Consider the following 15056-nt stretch of genomic DNA (forward strand, 5'->3'; position numbering starts at 1 on the left):
AAATAATAATACAATACCCATGTTACAGAGTAGTTTGAGGACAAATTCGACAATATTTGTGAAATATTTGTGACTTGTGCCTGGCCCATAGCAAATGACCAATATACCAGTTGGGATTAGGTGTGTCCTCCTCCTAAGATGTCTTTAAATGTTTTTCTTCAGGGGGCCCTAACCTTCACCACCTTAAGGGTCAGTTTCCCCTGTTACAGCTTTTCATACCGTCTTCTTTGTGGTGCCTACATAAATAATTAAATTAGCGTGGAACTGACTGTTCAGTGCAGTTAATTTAAATGAGACAAGTTTCTTAACAACTATGAAAGCAGCAAATCTAGCAGTCATAAGCTTATATTTTTTCTACATTATGATTTGACAGAGCAATCCTAACACATATTTTTATTCTTTAGGAATACAGAAATGTCAGTTATTTTCAGTATGATCACTTAACCAGAATTACACGATTTGTAAAAATATTTTATCCGTCAAAGCCCTACATACTCAAACCAAGTAATTAAGGAGAGTTTAATAAAGGGACTGTTTACAGAATTGTAGACTGGGTTAAGAGAAACCAACAAAAGAGTGAAGCATTCCAGGGCTAGCAACAAGAGGGAGCCATTGCTACCCCTAATCCTAAGGAGAAGAAGGAAGGATAGGATAGGAGAAAGTCTTCAGACAGAAGTTGTGACTAAAGAAATGCAGCCAACTCATAATCCAGTCAGGGAATAAATATCCTGACCATTTATTCTCTTCTATTCTAGAAAGCATCACTTTCCCACTAAATCCACTTGTGAACTTTCTATTCTGTTCCTTTTTTTTTTTTTGGTGGCCCATATGGGGACTGAACCCCTGACCTTATTCTGTTCCGATTATGTGTCATTTTCTGTGCCAATGTTTTTACTGAAGTCTCTTATTAAGTTTTAATTCCTAGTAAGATAAGTTCCTTCTCAGTTTTTTTTTCCAAAACTACTCTTGGCTGTTTCTGTAAAAAATTTTTAATTTTGGAATTGGAAATATATTAATATGATTCGAAGTATATATATAGTAAATCCCCCAGATTGTCACTTATATTAGCTTCTTGCAAAGCAAAAATATGTTCTTAGTAACCCTAACCCTGCCCATTGCCTCTTAAATATAGCATACTATAACCATATACAGTTCTGTACCTTGCATTTTTCATTTAGTATACTTTGGAGAACTTTCCAAATTAGTATACAGAGAGCTGCCCCATTCCTTATTTATTTATTTATTTTGGCTGTGCCGCGTGGCTTGTGCGATCTTAGAACCCCGACCAGGGATTGAACCCGTGCCCCCTGCATTGGAAGCACAGTGTCCTAACCACTGGACCGCCAGAGAATTCCCTGCCCCATTCCTTTTTACAGCTTCCCCCGAATGTACCATAATGTATTTAACCGGTCTTCTATTGACAGACGTTTGAGTTGTTTCCAATTTTTTGCTTTTACAAAAAACTGAAATGAACAACCTTGTACATAAGTCAGTTTATGCCTGTGCAATTGTACCTGTAGGATAAATTCCCAGATAGCTGGGTCAAAGATTAGATGCCTTTGTAATTTTTATAGATATTGCCAAATTGCTCTCCCTAAGGGTTGTACCAATTTTCAGTCCTACTGAGACAGGCTGGGACCTGGGACCACAAGGAAACAATAAGGGACTAAAAATAACTGGGTACATGAGCAGTTGGTACGAACCACACAATACAAAAAGGCCCAAAACCCAACTGCCTCTTCTGAGATGTCAGGAACAAAAACAGTCTACTGCAGCATGATCCCTGAACACAGCACCACCAAACAGGTGGGCAGACCACCTAAGCCAACCCTCTGGCCCAACCTATGGATCCGCCCCTACCATTTAAAAGGACCAGCTAGCGTGCCCCTTCTCCACCACTCCCTCAGGGAGCTCAAGGGCACCTGTTACTTGTTTTCACTCCCTCCTGCTGCAGCAAGAGTCCCAATTCAAACCTTGCTTGAATTCCTCATCCGGCCTCATCAATTTCTATTGATTAAAGAGTCCAAGAACCCTGGCTGGTAACACTTCACAGGCTCACCGATAGTGTTTCACTGAACTTTTAGATTTTTGTCACAATATTTTACAGTTCCAAAAAAACAAAAACAACCCACTGAGATTGATGAAATAATATTACATTTATACTCATTCGAGATACTCATTTGTGATATTACATTTTTCTATTGTCTTCCAACCAGAAAATCCTTCATCACTTACTGAAATTTAATTTCTTTGTACTTTATTTCGTATTTTTCTTCACATTACCGTTTAAATCTTATACCCAGGTATCTTTTCATTTGGGGGATTAATTTTTCATTTCCACATCTAATTAATGGTTTTAGTGAAGAAAAAAATTATTTTCATGTATTTCTCTTGTATCCAGCACCTTAACTGAATTATATTAATAACTTCAGCACTATTATTAATTCTGGCGCAGTTTCACCGCTGAGCACGAAGAACGAACAGGATGGGACGGGTCCTGCTCTCCTGCAGTTTACAACGTCGTTGGGGAAAAAGAAAACGAACAGACGAGAAAAACATCTTACATATATTAAAGAGAAAGAAAGTGGTAACATATGACAGTACTAAGGGCCTACGCGATACAACGTAGTCAGGGGAAGCCTGCCTCGGAGAAGGTGACACAGGTTAAGCGCTGAATGGAAAGCACTTTTCGCTCAAGGGTGCAGCACACAGTTGAGGTGACTTTCCACGAGGCTCCCAGCTCCACCATTCCTACCTAGCCACCCTCTACCGAAACCGCCAGCGCTTCTCTCTCAGCCTCCACCCTTCCGGCCCCCGCCTCTGCGGCCTTTTGCGGCTGCGCAAGGCCCTGCCCAATTGAAAACGTCTCACTGCCAAAAGGGGCAGGGATTGGTCCTAAATTCCTGAGGCTGACAGGAAGGGGCGGGGCTTATAGTAGGCTATTAATCTGTATTGACGCTGCAGTCCGACGGCCGGCGGAAGTGCTCTGGGTTGTTGCCGGAAGTGGGCGAGGAAAGGTTGTGATGGCGGCTGCGACAGTAGCAGAGAAGGTGAGTGCTGCCGGCTCTTTCCAGGGGTTTTAGTTGGGGAGGGCTCTGAGGGACGGCAAGGGCGAGAGGTGGAGGAGGTGCTTGTGTGCCGGGCCAGGAAGGCGCAGATACTTTGGGGCCTGGGTCGGCGGTGAGGGCCCGGCCTGGACTGTCGGGACCCGCGGGTTGTCCGCCTGGGCTCTCCGGGGAGAAGCCTAACCGGCCCCAACTCCAGCCTGTCCTCCGCCACAGGTGCCGGTAGGCGGCGCGGAGGAACAGCAGCCCCCTGCGGCGGCCGAGGAGCTGGCCGCCCAGAAGCGCGAACAGAGACTGCGCAAATTCCGGGAGCTGCACCTGAAGCGGGTGAGTCGCCCCAGAGTCCAGCTGAGACCTGTCACGTGGCCAGGCCCGTGCGCGTTTGTGGAGCGACGAGGAAGCCGCACCAGCGCGTGTGACAGACTCGCAGAGCTTGATGAAAGTTTAGTCCCGATGCTTATCAACCTGGCAACACCTTGTAGTCACTTTTGGAAAGGGACATGCTTTCACCAAGCTTTTCTTCACCCCCATCTGTTTTAACTTAGTTGGGCTAGTTTGGGGGTCTCTGTTACTAACCGCCTCCGTCCTGTATAATTCTAGTAAACTGTTCATTTTATCTAGGGAAATACGTGGAGCTAGAGACTGGAAGAAACTTGTCCATTAAGAAAGCTAGTTGCCTCTTCATTCAAAAATAATCAGCAAATCTCGGGAAGTCTATAGGGTCAGTGGTTCAGCTAGCAGGTGGGGAACTACATGAGTAAGATAAGTTCTCTGCTCTTAAGTAGAGGAGACGTTCTAGCTAGAAATTACATTGTGATAAATGCCATGCTTGAGTGAGGAACAAAGTGCCTTGGGAGTGCAGTGAAGGAGAGATTGGTATAGTTTAGGGGCCCCCAGGGAGTGCTCGTATAAGAGGTGACACCTAAAGTACTGCTATAAAGATGAGTAAGATGTTACCAGAAAAATAAAGAAGTTTGAGGAAGAAATATCTAAGCAGAGGGAACAAATGCAAAGGAAGAGAATTCATATCAAGGATAAGAGTCCAGCAAACAACTGGCTGCAGTTGGAGCTGAGAAACAAAAAAGCAGCTCTTGACTCTTTCACCTCAAAGGGGCCTGACTGGTAGTTTGGCCATGGTTTCACAAAACTCCAACATCACTCTGACTGTCACAGTGTGACGAAAACAAAGCTGTTCAAACCACAGAAATGACCACACAGCACCCACTTCTGCTAACACCAGTGACAAATACAGCACTAGCCTCACTCCATTAGTTCTGCTTCCTGTATAAAAACTGAAGATACCCAGTCATAGAATGCCCTGGCTTTCTGACAGTGCCTAATCCAGGGCACAACCGTGCTTCCTTGAACCTTTCCCTCCAGTCACCTGATACAAACTCAAATCCTGTAAGTGGCTCCTCCTAACACCCTCTCACTGAAATGCCTCCAGTTCCCCATGGTTTGCTGTTTCCTTCAATGCAATACACACAACTTTGACTACACGTGTGTTCTTGGTGTCTTCAACTGGAGGGCATTGTCAGAGCCAAGAGTATGTGAGGGATGGTTGTTGAGAGGAATGTTCTGGGTTTTTCTCTTTACCCAGAAAAATTTAATAAAGAATTCAGCACACTTACATATTTACTTGGAGGGACTGTGTAAAGAACATGGGGTTGGATTAAGAGACATGTCTTCCTGGACTAACGGCCACCAGCCTGTAACCCAAGAAACATCTAACTTAAGTTGTTCCTAAGATGGTATACTCATTTTGTTTTATGCAGTTATTTTAAAACAGACTCTACATACAGTAATTTAAATGGAAAATGCCTTTCATTTGACATGATGTAAACTGCTAAAATATCTAAAGAGGAGGGGGGACTTGGGAAAGGTTAGAGATACTATGATAGGTATTAAAGCCCCCAGCCCCAAATTGAGGCTTCTTTTTGCATCAGTCAGGATTAAAAGAGAATTGAAAGTAGAATATCTTTCTCATAATGTGAGACATTAACGCCCAGGCCTTTGGCACAGCAAACCAGTGCAGCTCAACACATTTCTTGACTGTATACAAATGCAGCCCTAATTAGGCCGTTTCCTTGCTTAAAATCCTCTGATGGTTCTCTTGCTTTTAGGGTAAAATGGAGTCCCCTTGTTAACGTGTCTTGACCTTCCTCAAAGAGGGAAATATTTGTTTGGATTTATTTTCATGTTTCAGCCGATAGCCTTTTTGCGTTTATGGTTTTAGAATGAAGCTCGTAAATTAAATCACCAGGAAGTTGTTGAAGAAGATAAAAGACTTAAGTTACCTGCAAACTGGGAAGCCAAAAAAGCTCGTTTGGAATGGGAACTACAAGAAGAAGAAAAGAAAAAGGTTAGGAGCTCCTCTGCTATTTTCATAAGTGGTTTATTCAATCTTTCTAGAGTATTAAGGCAGTAAAAAATGCTTTTTACCAGCTACCAAGCTTTGGGTGAGTAATTTAACTTCTCTGTGCCTATGTTTTCTCATCTGTAAAATGGGACCTGTAATAATTATTTGAGTTAATTATGAATTAAATGAGTCAGTGCATGTAAAACATTTAAAAAAGGGTCTGACACCTGATAAATGTTGAATAAGTATTATTTTTAGATTGATGTACTCACTTCTTATATACCATAGTAGATTATCAAATTTCCTTCAAATATTAATCATTATTTTTAATGTATTGCTCGATATCTTTATTTAAAATAGGTCAAATAATTGCTTGAATCATTTGGGCAGGCATTAGCTTTTTTTCCTTTCTTTTTCAGGAATGTGCAGCAAGAGGGGAAGACTACGAGAAAGTGAAGTTGCTAGAGATCAGTGCAGAAGATGCAGAAAGATGGGAGAGGAAAAAGAGGAGGAAAAATCCCGACCTGGGATTTTCAGGTAAAACTCACCTTTACTTTATTGAATGAGCCTGTGAGGTAAGCGTTGCCTTCAGTGTTTCTGGTTTTAAGAAAGGATATACCCCTTCATGGAATATTCTCGAAGAGGCTTACTCCCAAGAAAAATACAAACATATTTCATAGGGCAGAAGTAAAAAAGGCTGTGCTTGAGGCAGCTGGATCCCTTTACTCATTGTCCTGAAATTAAAGCCTGTATTATCAGCGTCTTCGGGATGGAGGCTCTGCTTAGATTAGTGTGTATATTGCTAATAATAATTTTGATTTTTCTCTGAATAGTAATGATCAAACAAGGAAATATGTCATTTCCGATTCTCATTTTATTTTTAGATTATGCTGCTGCCCAGCTTCGCCAGTACCATCGGCTGACCAAACAGATCAAACCGGACATAGAAACATATGAGAGACTGAGAGAAAAGCAGTAAGTTGACAGGACTAATGCCAGTCCTTTTTCATCCTGAAGTGATTTTTTTTTTTTTAAACATTACACTTTATTTGTTTATAAATTTATTTATTTATTTTATTATTTTTGGCTGCATTGGGTCTTTGTTGCTGTGCGCAGGCTTTCTCTAGTTGCGGCGAGCGGGGGCTACACTTCGTTGTGGTTCGCAGGCTTCTCATTGCAGTGGCTTCCCTTGTTGCGGAGCATGGGCTCTAGGCGCACAGGCTTCAGTAGTTGCAGCACGTGGGCTCAGTAGTTGTGGCTTGTGGGCTCTAGAGCACAGGCTCAGTAGTTATGGCGCACAGGCTTAGTTGCTCCACGGCATGTGGGATCTTCCCGGACCAGGGCTCAAACCCATGTCCCCTGCCTTGGCAGGCGGATTCTTAACCACTGCGCCACCAGGGAAGCCCTTCTGAAGTGATATTGATGTACTTGTGCATGTATATAAACGTACATACATAAATATAAACAGACTGCAGTGCTTGGGTATGGGTTATCCACAGCTGTTTAAGAATAGTTTCTGGTCGTGATGACACTATTTATTGCTCATCCACAGCAGTTAAGCTAACCACCTGGTTATCTTTCTATCTGGGCGTACTATGACTGGGTGTTGAGAGTTTAATACCCAGATTATCATAGTTATTCAGATATTTTGGGACGCAGAATGCTTTAGTGCCAGGATGGGTGAACTTCTGCTGTAAAGGACAAGATAGTAAATATTTTAGGCTTTGTGGGCTATGTGGTCTCTGTCATAGCTACTCCACTCTGTCCTTGTGATATGAAAGCAGCAGCAGCCTGTAGAGGAGATATAAACAAAAGGACTGTGTCCTGTCCCAGTAAAACTGTTTATAGAAACATGCTGCAGCTTGTTAGCCTGCTGCAGTGGAAAGAGAAATATCCTGAGCCTAGAAGCAAGTCCTTTAACCTCTGGCCCTGGGCTCTTTCATCTGTAGAATGAAGGTGTTGGCATAAGTGATTTCTTACTTCTGTCCCTTCTAATTCTGTGTTGTTGTTTTTTAAAAGGTAAGGTAGGATCCCATAGTATAAAGATATGTATGTATTTTGTCTCTCATCGTGAATGGTAGTTTAGTTTGAAAATGTGGAGCACTTGCAGTGTTACTCCAAGTCCCTGTTGCCATCTTTCCAGTGAGGAAGAGTTTTACCCAACATCCAACAGTCTTCTTCATGGGACACATGTGCCTTCCACAGAGGAAATTGATAGGATGGTCGTAGACCTGGAAAAACAGTGAGTACTCCGTGTAGCAGCCTGAAATTTTAAACGTTTAATGACAAAATGGACATAATATGCTTAGAATGAATTGAGAAGACAGATATTATACTTCCTCATTTCTGACCTAGCATCTCTAGTGGTTTTGGGGACAGACAGTAAGGATGGGTTGAGTCCCTATGATTTGGAATGAAGAAACAAAATATTGATGGAATTGAGTTGTTATAATTGAAAATTATAAAGGAAATTATTCTTTAAGAAATTATTCTTGTTTTTACTTTAACAACCATTCCACTCTTTGATTTGAAGAAGTACAAATGTTCTAGTAAATCTATCTTTGTATATTTGTGTTTCTTAATACTGATAGGAATGTGTTTCCTGATGCTGATCAGGCAGAGCAAAATGAATTTATATTATAGGAGCTAATACACTTAAGTATTAAGAATAGTGTCTAGTGTATACTGTGTACTCTGTTCATATTAGCTGTGGTTATTATTAATATAATTACTGTTGTAATTATTTTCTGTTAAGTGATACTTCATGTGTCCAGTTCCTAGAGTGTAGCATTGCTCTTCTAGAAACATTGTAAAGATGAGTTTGTATTTACTAAATTTCATGGTTCATACCCAGGGTTGTGCTGTTAATTGGCAGTTTCAACTTCATCTTGATGAAACTGGCCTTCCTCCCGCCCCTTCCCAAAGTGCTAGTCTTAAGTATACTGATTCTATTCTGTTTGGCCGTGTTTTATTAAGATCAGTAAAGAAGGCAGTTTTGAATTTTATAAATTATTTTCTTCTCCCAGAATTGAGAAACGAGACAAATACAGCCGGAGACGTCCCTACAATGATGATGCAGATATCGACTACATTAACGAAAGGAATGCCAAATTCAACAAGAAGGCAGAAAGATTCTATGGGAAATACACAGCTGAAATTAAACAGAACTTGGAAAGAGGAACAGCTGTCTGATCCCTTCAGGAACTGTTGAGAAGCTTGAGAATGGAGTGAAAATTCCTACTAGCAAATTGAGGTTCTCTTCAGAGTTACACCAGTAAGCCAGAACTCGGTCTATGCCTTCCCGCTCAGCATTTAAAAATAAATGTTTTTTCTTAAACTTCTACTTCCATGTATATTTCCACATTTTTGTGCTTGGATATAAGATGTATTTCTTGTAATGTACTTGTTTTGTAAAAATCTACTTTGTATAAATTCTATTATTTTTCTATGTATTTTAAATGTGTATGACTGTTGAATCTTTGAAGCATTTTGGCTTTAAGAATGCTGGCAGCATACGTAAATGCAGTCATTGTTACTTTGAATGTTTTTATGAATTTGACAAAATCTAGAGCTGGACTCAGGAACTATTTGGGGTTGTAGACTCCGAAGCTAAGGACGGTGATGAGGAAGGGAGCAGTGGCTGCTGGAGGGTGGGTATAGGCTCTACCCGGGCTGCTTAGGACCAAGTTCAGGAAGTAGCAGAACTGTCCTCCCATGAATACTGACTATGCACAGTTCCCTTTTAAAAAAGGAAATGTGGAATAGAATCCCTACTAAACAATTTATCATTTAAAACAAATATTTGTATTTGTACATTTATATATACACAAATATATACATACATGCTTCCATTCCACAAACATTAAAAATTTTTCTATTATAGGAAATTCCAAACATATTCAAAAGAAGGCAGAATAGTACAATGAGTCCCATATACCCAATGCCCATCTTCAATAATTATCAACTTAATGCCAATCTTTGTTCTGTCTTTATTTCTATCCACTTTTCCCTGTATAACTCCTGTGTTATTTTGAAGCAAATACTAAATATATAATTTCGTCTATAAATATTTCAGTATGTATCTGAAAGATAAAAACTTAAAAAAGGCCACAGTACTATTATTGCAATAATAGTTTAATAAAAGTCAGGAGTGAGAGATTGGTATAATTTTTTTCTATGTGATGGTAACAATACTAAGTACCTAATTAGGACATTGCAAATTAAGAAAAATCAGAAATTCAGAGAAAATTTCACAAATATTTCAGCTTTTGTGTTTAATGAACATTTAATACCACTGGTAATTGTTCCCTTTTAAAATTTATGTAGTACTTTCTATTTCTGCTCTTATTTTGTTTCTTCTAGCATTTAATCTATGTGCAGTTAATCAGGTCTGATCATAGGGCTTTGATGCTGCCTCTGAAAATAGATATGTTTCTTTTCCCATTTCCACAACTTTAGTTCAGGTCTTTTAGTCCTGAGTATTGCAATAGCCTTAAAAAAAATCACGTCAAGAAACATTGTCGAATAGAATCTGGCAAGGTATTTAAAAGAATAATTCACTATGAGACAGCAGGGTTTATTCTAACAATGCAAGAGTAGCTTGTAGACATGTTAGTTACCTGTCCAATATCAATTCTCTTTTCTTCATAACCAACCAAACCCTGATTTTTTTGGTGAATTTGTGGTAGAATTTCTAGCTAAACATTTGTTTCCCCAGACCAACTTGCTGTTACAGGTGGTCAAATGTTATAGTTCTGGCTAATAACACACAATCTAATTATTCTGAGAAATCTTTTGCTTTCCTGGTAAGGGAGTTGCCACTCCCTCCCCCTTCCTTCCAGCTTGGATCACATACGTGAGGCCTGGAGTTTTAGCAGCCGTCTGTGCCATGAAGTAACAAGCATGAGGATAAAGTCAGTGTGCTGAGGAGAGTGGAGAAGAGCTTGCATTCCTTTTGGCATTGCTGAGCAGCTGCACCGGCACTGGATGCCTGCCTCTCATCTTCCTGTTCCTCGCTGCTGAATAAATTTATGACCAATGCATATTTCAATTTCAGGACAAATGTTACATATACAAAAATCAATAGTTTTTTCCCCACTAGAAATAAATACATAGAAATGGAGATGGGAGGAAATAGTTACAATAGCAATAAAAATAATCTACTGAGACACAAATTTAATGAGAAGTCGTAGGAGAATCTACTGAGACTAATGAGAAGTCATAGGACCTACGTGAAGAAAATTATAAAATCTAATGAAAGAATTAACAGGAGTATAACTGAGTCACTTTGCTGTACAGCAGAGACTGGCACAACACTGTAAATCAGCTATACTTCAGAAAAAAAAAAAAGAGTTAAGACTTACTTCCAGCCAAGATGGAGTGACGGGATGGATTTACCTTGCCACTTGAAATGTTAAAAAACAGTTTTCAAGGTAATGGAAATCAAGGAAGGCCAATGGTTCCTAAGAGAGGAAACAAACAGGTGTAGCCCTATGGTCACCTCAGCTTACTGTCTTTAGTGAACTTCCAGCCTGTGGCGCATGGCGGAAGAACCCAGGCAGAGCCCAGGGGCGCCCTTCGTTGAGATAGAGCTGAAAGTCTGGGGACACCACAGTGGCAAGATCTTACAGTACAGAGTGTTGGAGAGGTGGGAGCTGCACACAGAACTCCGAAAGTCCGCAGAGGTCTCTTCGAGTATCAGGCAGAATACATGTGTGAGGAATCGAGGCTGAGAGGAGAATGGCACCTGGCCCTCACGTGTGGCCAGGAATAGTGTTTTCCACCAGCTGAACTGGAAAACTTCGTAATTCATGGAGTAGTATAGTGAGGTTTTGCCTCAGTAGTGGAGAATAATTAGTCCTAGACTAAACACTGCTTGGGTCTTGCCTAAAAATCTTAAAAGTTAAGACCTGAAAGAAACTGTTTCTGAATAATTTAACTACAGCCTAAAACAAAGATTAAGAATCATTGTAAAAAAAAGACAAATATCCAGTACCCAAAAACATCAAGTTCACAATGTCCAGCATCTAACAGAGAAACAGGAAAGTAGGACTCATAATGAGAAGAAAAATCAGTCTAAACTTACCAAGAACTGACATAGATGTTTGAATTAAGAGAAAAATCAGGGGATTCCCTGGCAGTCAAGCGGTTAGGACTCTGCACTCTCAGTGCCGAGGGCCTGCGTTAAATCCCTGGTTGGGGAACTAAGATCCCACAAGCTGCGCAGTATGGCCACCAAAAGAAAAAAGAAAAAAAAAAGGACAAGTCAAACAGTTACTATAGCTGTACTCCACATGTTCAAGGAGTTAAGAAGAGACAGGAAGATATAAAAAAAGACCTACATCGAACTTCTCAACATGAAAAGTACATGTCTGAGATGAAAAGTATACTGTATGGGCTTAATCGCAGATTAGACATCATGAAAGAAAGTAGTAAACTTGGAGATACAGCAACAGAAACCTTCCAAAAGGCCACATAGAAAGTAAAAGAATTAAAAAGTGAACAGGGCGTCAGTAAGATGTGGGACCCTGTATGTGTAATTTGGATTTACCAAGCAGACACTGCTGCCCATGGAAGGCTCTGGGTCTGAAGTCTGGTCTCTCTTTGTTCAAGTATGAGCAAATATGAGAGGCGTTATGAAAGGCATATTAGCACCAAGCCTTTTCCTTGACATAGTCACAAGGTTGAGAAAGATTTGAAAAGGGTCTACCTGTCTCAGGGGTGCCCACCTGCGAGACACATCTTGCCCTTTGGAAAATGCAGTGCCAGCAGAATGGAGATGATTTACGTCAGTCCTTCCTAACCCATCCATGGGACTGATGAAATTGAGTGCCTAAAAAAGGAAGCGAGGCCTATTTGGGGGGATGTAGAGGGTGTGGCTGGAGACAGAGGCAATGTGAGCAACCCCTCTTTGACCCCAACCTGACTGCTGCTGAGTCCCCATTAGCCATTGCTTATTCAAAGAGAGAAGGAGCAAACAGTGGTCCTGTGGCCCTGCTGCAGCAGTCCTGGATGGGTATGCCCCTCTGACAGTGCTCCTTCCTACCCTCTCCTGCCCATCAAGGCAGAGCTGCCTCTCCACTGGCCCTTTGTCTTCAACAGTGTGCTATCTCAGTGGGGACACCTTCCTCATTGGCTCATAATTCTCACTAGGCTCAACTGTGTTCTCATACTTGGGAAACCCAGTTGAATAGTTTTTGGCCAGGTGGTGAAGCTGACCATAACAAAATGATCTCTAATAGTTATAATTAATTGTGGTATAGCATAGTGTTCACAGCTGGCTCTGGAGTGAGTTTGCCCCCACTGGATTCCTCCTAAGGCCTTAGTGAAATGGGGGGTGGTGGTTAATAGCAATAATCTCACAGGATTGTTGTTGGTATTAAATGGATAATCCATGCAAAGCACTTAGCGAGGTGGGCTGGTGCAGAGTACATGCTTGCAGTTCCTGTGGTCACCGTCATGTTCTCCAATGGGACTCTCCTTTCTCAGGGTAATAGACACTGTACAATAGTCATGAAAAGCATGGACTCAGGTGTCAATACAGTCTGGATTCAAATCTCAGTTCTTCCATTTACCAGGCAAAAGATCTTGGACAAGTCACTTGCACTGTTCACTAGGGCTTCCACAACAGAATACTACAGACTAGGTGGCTTAAACTACAGAAATTCATTTGTTCACAGTGCTGGAGGCTGGAAGTCCAGGCGCAAGGTGCTGGCAGGGTTGGTTTCTGGTGAGGGCTCTCTCCTTGGCTTGCAGACAGCCACCTTCTTGCTGTCCTAATGGCATTTTCTCTATGCATGTGTATTCCTGGTGTCTCTGCCTCTTATAAAAACACAAGTTGTATTGGATTAGGGCCCCACCCTTATGACCTCATTTAACCTTAAGGACCTCCTTAAAGGCTCCATCGCCAAGTCTAGTCAAATTGGGGGTTAGGGCTTCAGCATATGAATTTGGGGGGACACAATTCTGTCCATAACATCAACCACCTACTCTGTGCTTCAGTTTCCTCAGCTCTAAAACTTGTTAATAATGCCTACCTCTGAGGGTTGCTGGGAGGATTGAATGAGTGTAATATGCTTAGACATGTCTGGTTCATAGTGGGTACTATGTGAGTTATAATAGTAATAATGAAATGAATACGTACTGTCCTCATGGATATTTCCTGTACTTTTCTCACTTCCAAATCAAGATAATGCCAAATTGAACATTCAGAAATCTCCAAGGGAGGTAGGATTTCTGTGTGACTTGCTCCCTGCCCCCAAAAGTCTTTGGCATTTTTTTTTGGGGGGGGGACCAGTGGAGACTTCCTCTTTCTGCCAATCTGAAGTTTTGAAGAGATAGGAAACCCAGGAGCTTTGAAGCCACCCTTCCCCAGGCCTTTCCTGGGGCCTGCATGCTGCAGCACTGCTCCTTGCTCCGTTGGCAAGCTCTCTTCAGAAGCTCACCGCTAATGCAGATTTAACCTTGAGCTCTCCTTGGGCTGCTTCTCCAATCCAAGGCAGTTAGACTCAAAGTCCAGTTTCTTTTCTTTCTTTTTTTTTTTAATATTTATTTATTTATTTATTTTATTTGGTTGTATCGGGTCTTAGTTGCGGTGCGTCATGGGCTTAGTTGCCCTGCCGCATGTAGGATCTCAGTTCCCCGGCCAGGGATCGAACCCACGTCCCCTACATTGGAAGGTGGATTCTTAACCACTGGACCATCAGGGAAGTCCCCAGAGTCTAGTTTCTGACAAACAACAACTACTTGCAGAACCCAGGGGTTTGAGAATCAGAGGTCCCTCCTGGATTTTTTGCTACAATAGGACCGGCACTTATGGTCAAATCATTAAAGCCAAAACAAACAAACAAAAAATCCTTATCTATAAAAATGTTCACTTTTTGAATGAATAGTTTAGCTTTGGATCCAGTCTTGTCCCTGTGGATGAAGTTGTCGGATTTTTGTTTGGAAACCTGCAGGCTGTTGGGAGCTCAACAGGCTGGAGGGACCACGAGAAACTGGGAGATACAACATCTCACCTGGCTGAAACCTGTGTGTGTACATGCAAGTGTGTGGTGTGTGGTGTGTGTGTGGTGTGTGGTGTATGTGTGGTGTGTGTTGGGAGGGGCAGGTGTGTGTTTCTTTGGCTAGAAATGACTCCTTGGGGAAAGATGCAGAAAATACCCCACAATCTCAGAGGTATACTCTACAATGTATGGAGTCTTCCATACATAGGATATCGGTCACCACATGCATGTAAAAGTAAAACACCTAAAATAAAGTCCTGCTTTGGCATTTCTCATTCTTATTAATGTAATAGAAGCCCTCAAAAAAGGAGGGGTCTGTCTCTCACCTGTTGCTTAGAGGCCCATGTGCACAGGGACAGAGCCTGAAAGCAGAAAGGGGTGGGGAAGGAAAGCAGGGACAATTAAAGAGCCCTTTGGAGTGATCATGGCAACTGTTTAGCTCTCCCTTGTGGGATTTGAGGAGCATAGTTTCAAAGTCAGTCATACTTTTTTAAACCCAAGAAGAAAGCATGTGGCTTTTTCCTAGTTATAACATTAATCCATAGTCATTTTAGAAAATTATTTCTTCTAATTGGGAGGTGGGGAAGGAAGTATGGAGTTTGATCAGTTTATGAAATCCTTAAGTAT

The 15056-nt window shown here is 41.4% G+C and overlaps 1 protein-coding gene across 1 annotated transcript; it reads left to right on the plus strand.

Moving 5' to 3' along the window:
• The first annotated feature begins 2942 nt into the window (after positions 1–2942).
• On the plus strand, positions 2943–8876 carry LOC111163395 (pre-mRNA-splicing factor SYF2). The gene is made up of 7 exons (XM_022552034.3): positions 2943–3050; positions 3282–3392; positions 5302–5427; positions 5844–5961; positions 6309–6399; positions 7568–7666; positions 8451–8876. The coding sequence occupies exons 1-7, from the start codon at positions 3024–3026 to the stop codon at positions 8614–8616; spliced, it is 738 nt and encodes a 245-aa protein (XP_022407742.2). The 5' UTR covers positions 2943–3023; the 3' UTR covers positions 8617–8876.
• The last annotated feature ends 6180 nt before the right edge of the window (positions 8877–15056 follow it).

This window comes from Delphinapterus leucas, chromosome 1 (genome assembly GCF_059928025.1).
Source record: "Delphinapterus leucas isolate spDelLeu-1000000601 "Yukka" chromosome 1, BTC_Dleu_Yukka2, whole genome shotgun sequence".
Classification (NCBI taxonomy): Eukaryota; Metazoa; Chordata; class Mammalia; order Artiodactyla; family Monodontidae; genus Delphinapterus; species Delphinapterus leucas.

Bases quoted from the DNA above. Each gene is read 5' to 3' on its own strand.
- LOC111163395 (XM_022552034.3), top strand. From the start codon at position 3,024: ATGGCGGCTGCGACAGTAGCAGAGAAG. The intron at 5,962-6,308 runs GTAAAACTCACC...TTTTATTTTTAG, and splicing joins TCCCGACCTGGGATTTTCAG to ATTATGCTGCTGCCCAGCTT. The intron at 7,667-8,450 runs GTGAGTACTCCG...TTCTTCTCCCAG, and splicing joins GTCGTAGACCTGGAAAAACA to AATTGAGAAACGAGACAAAT.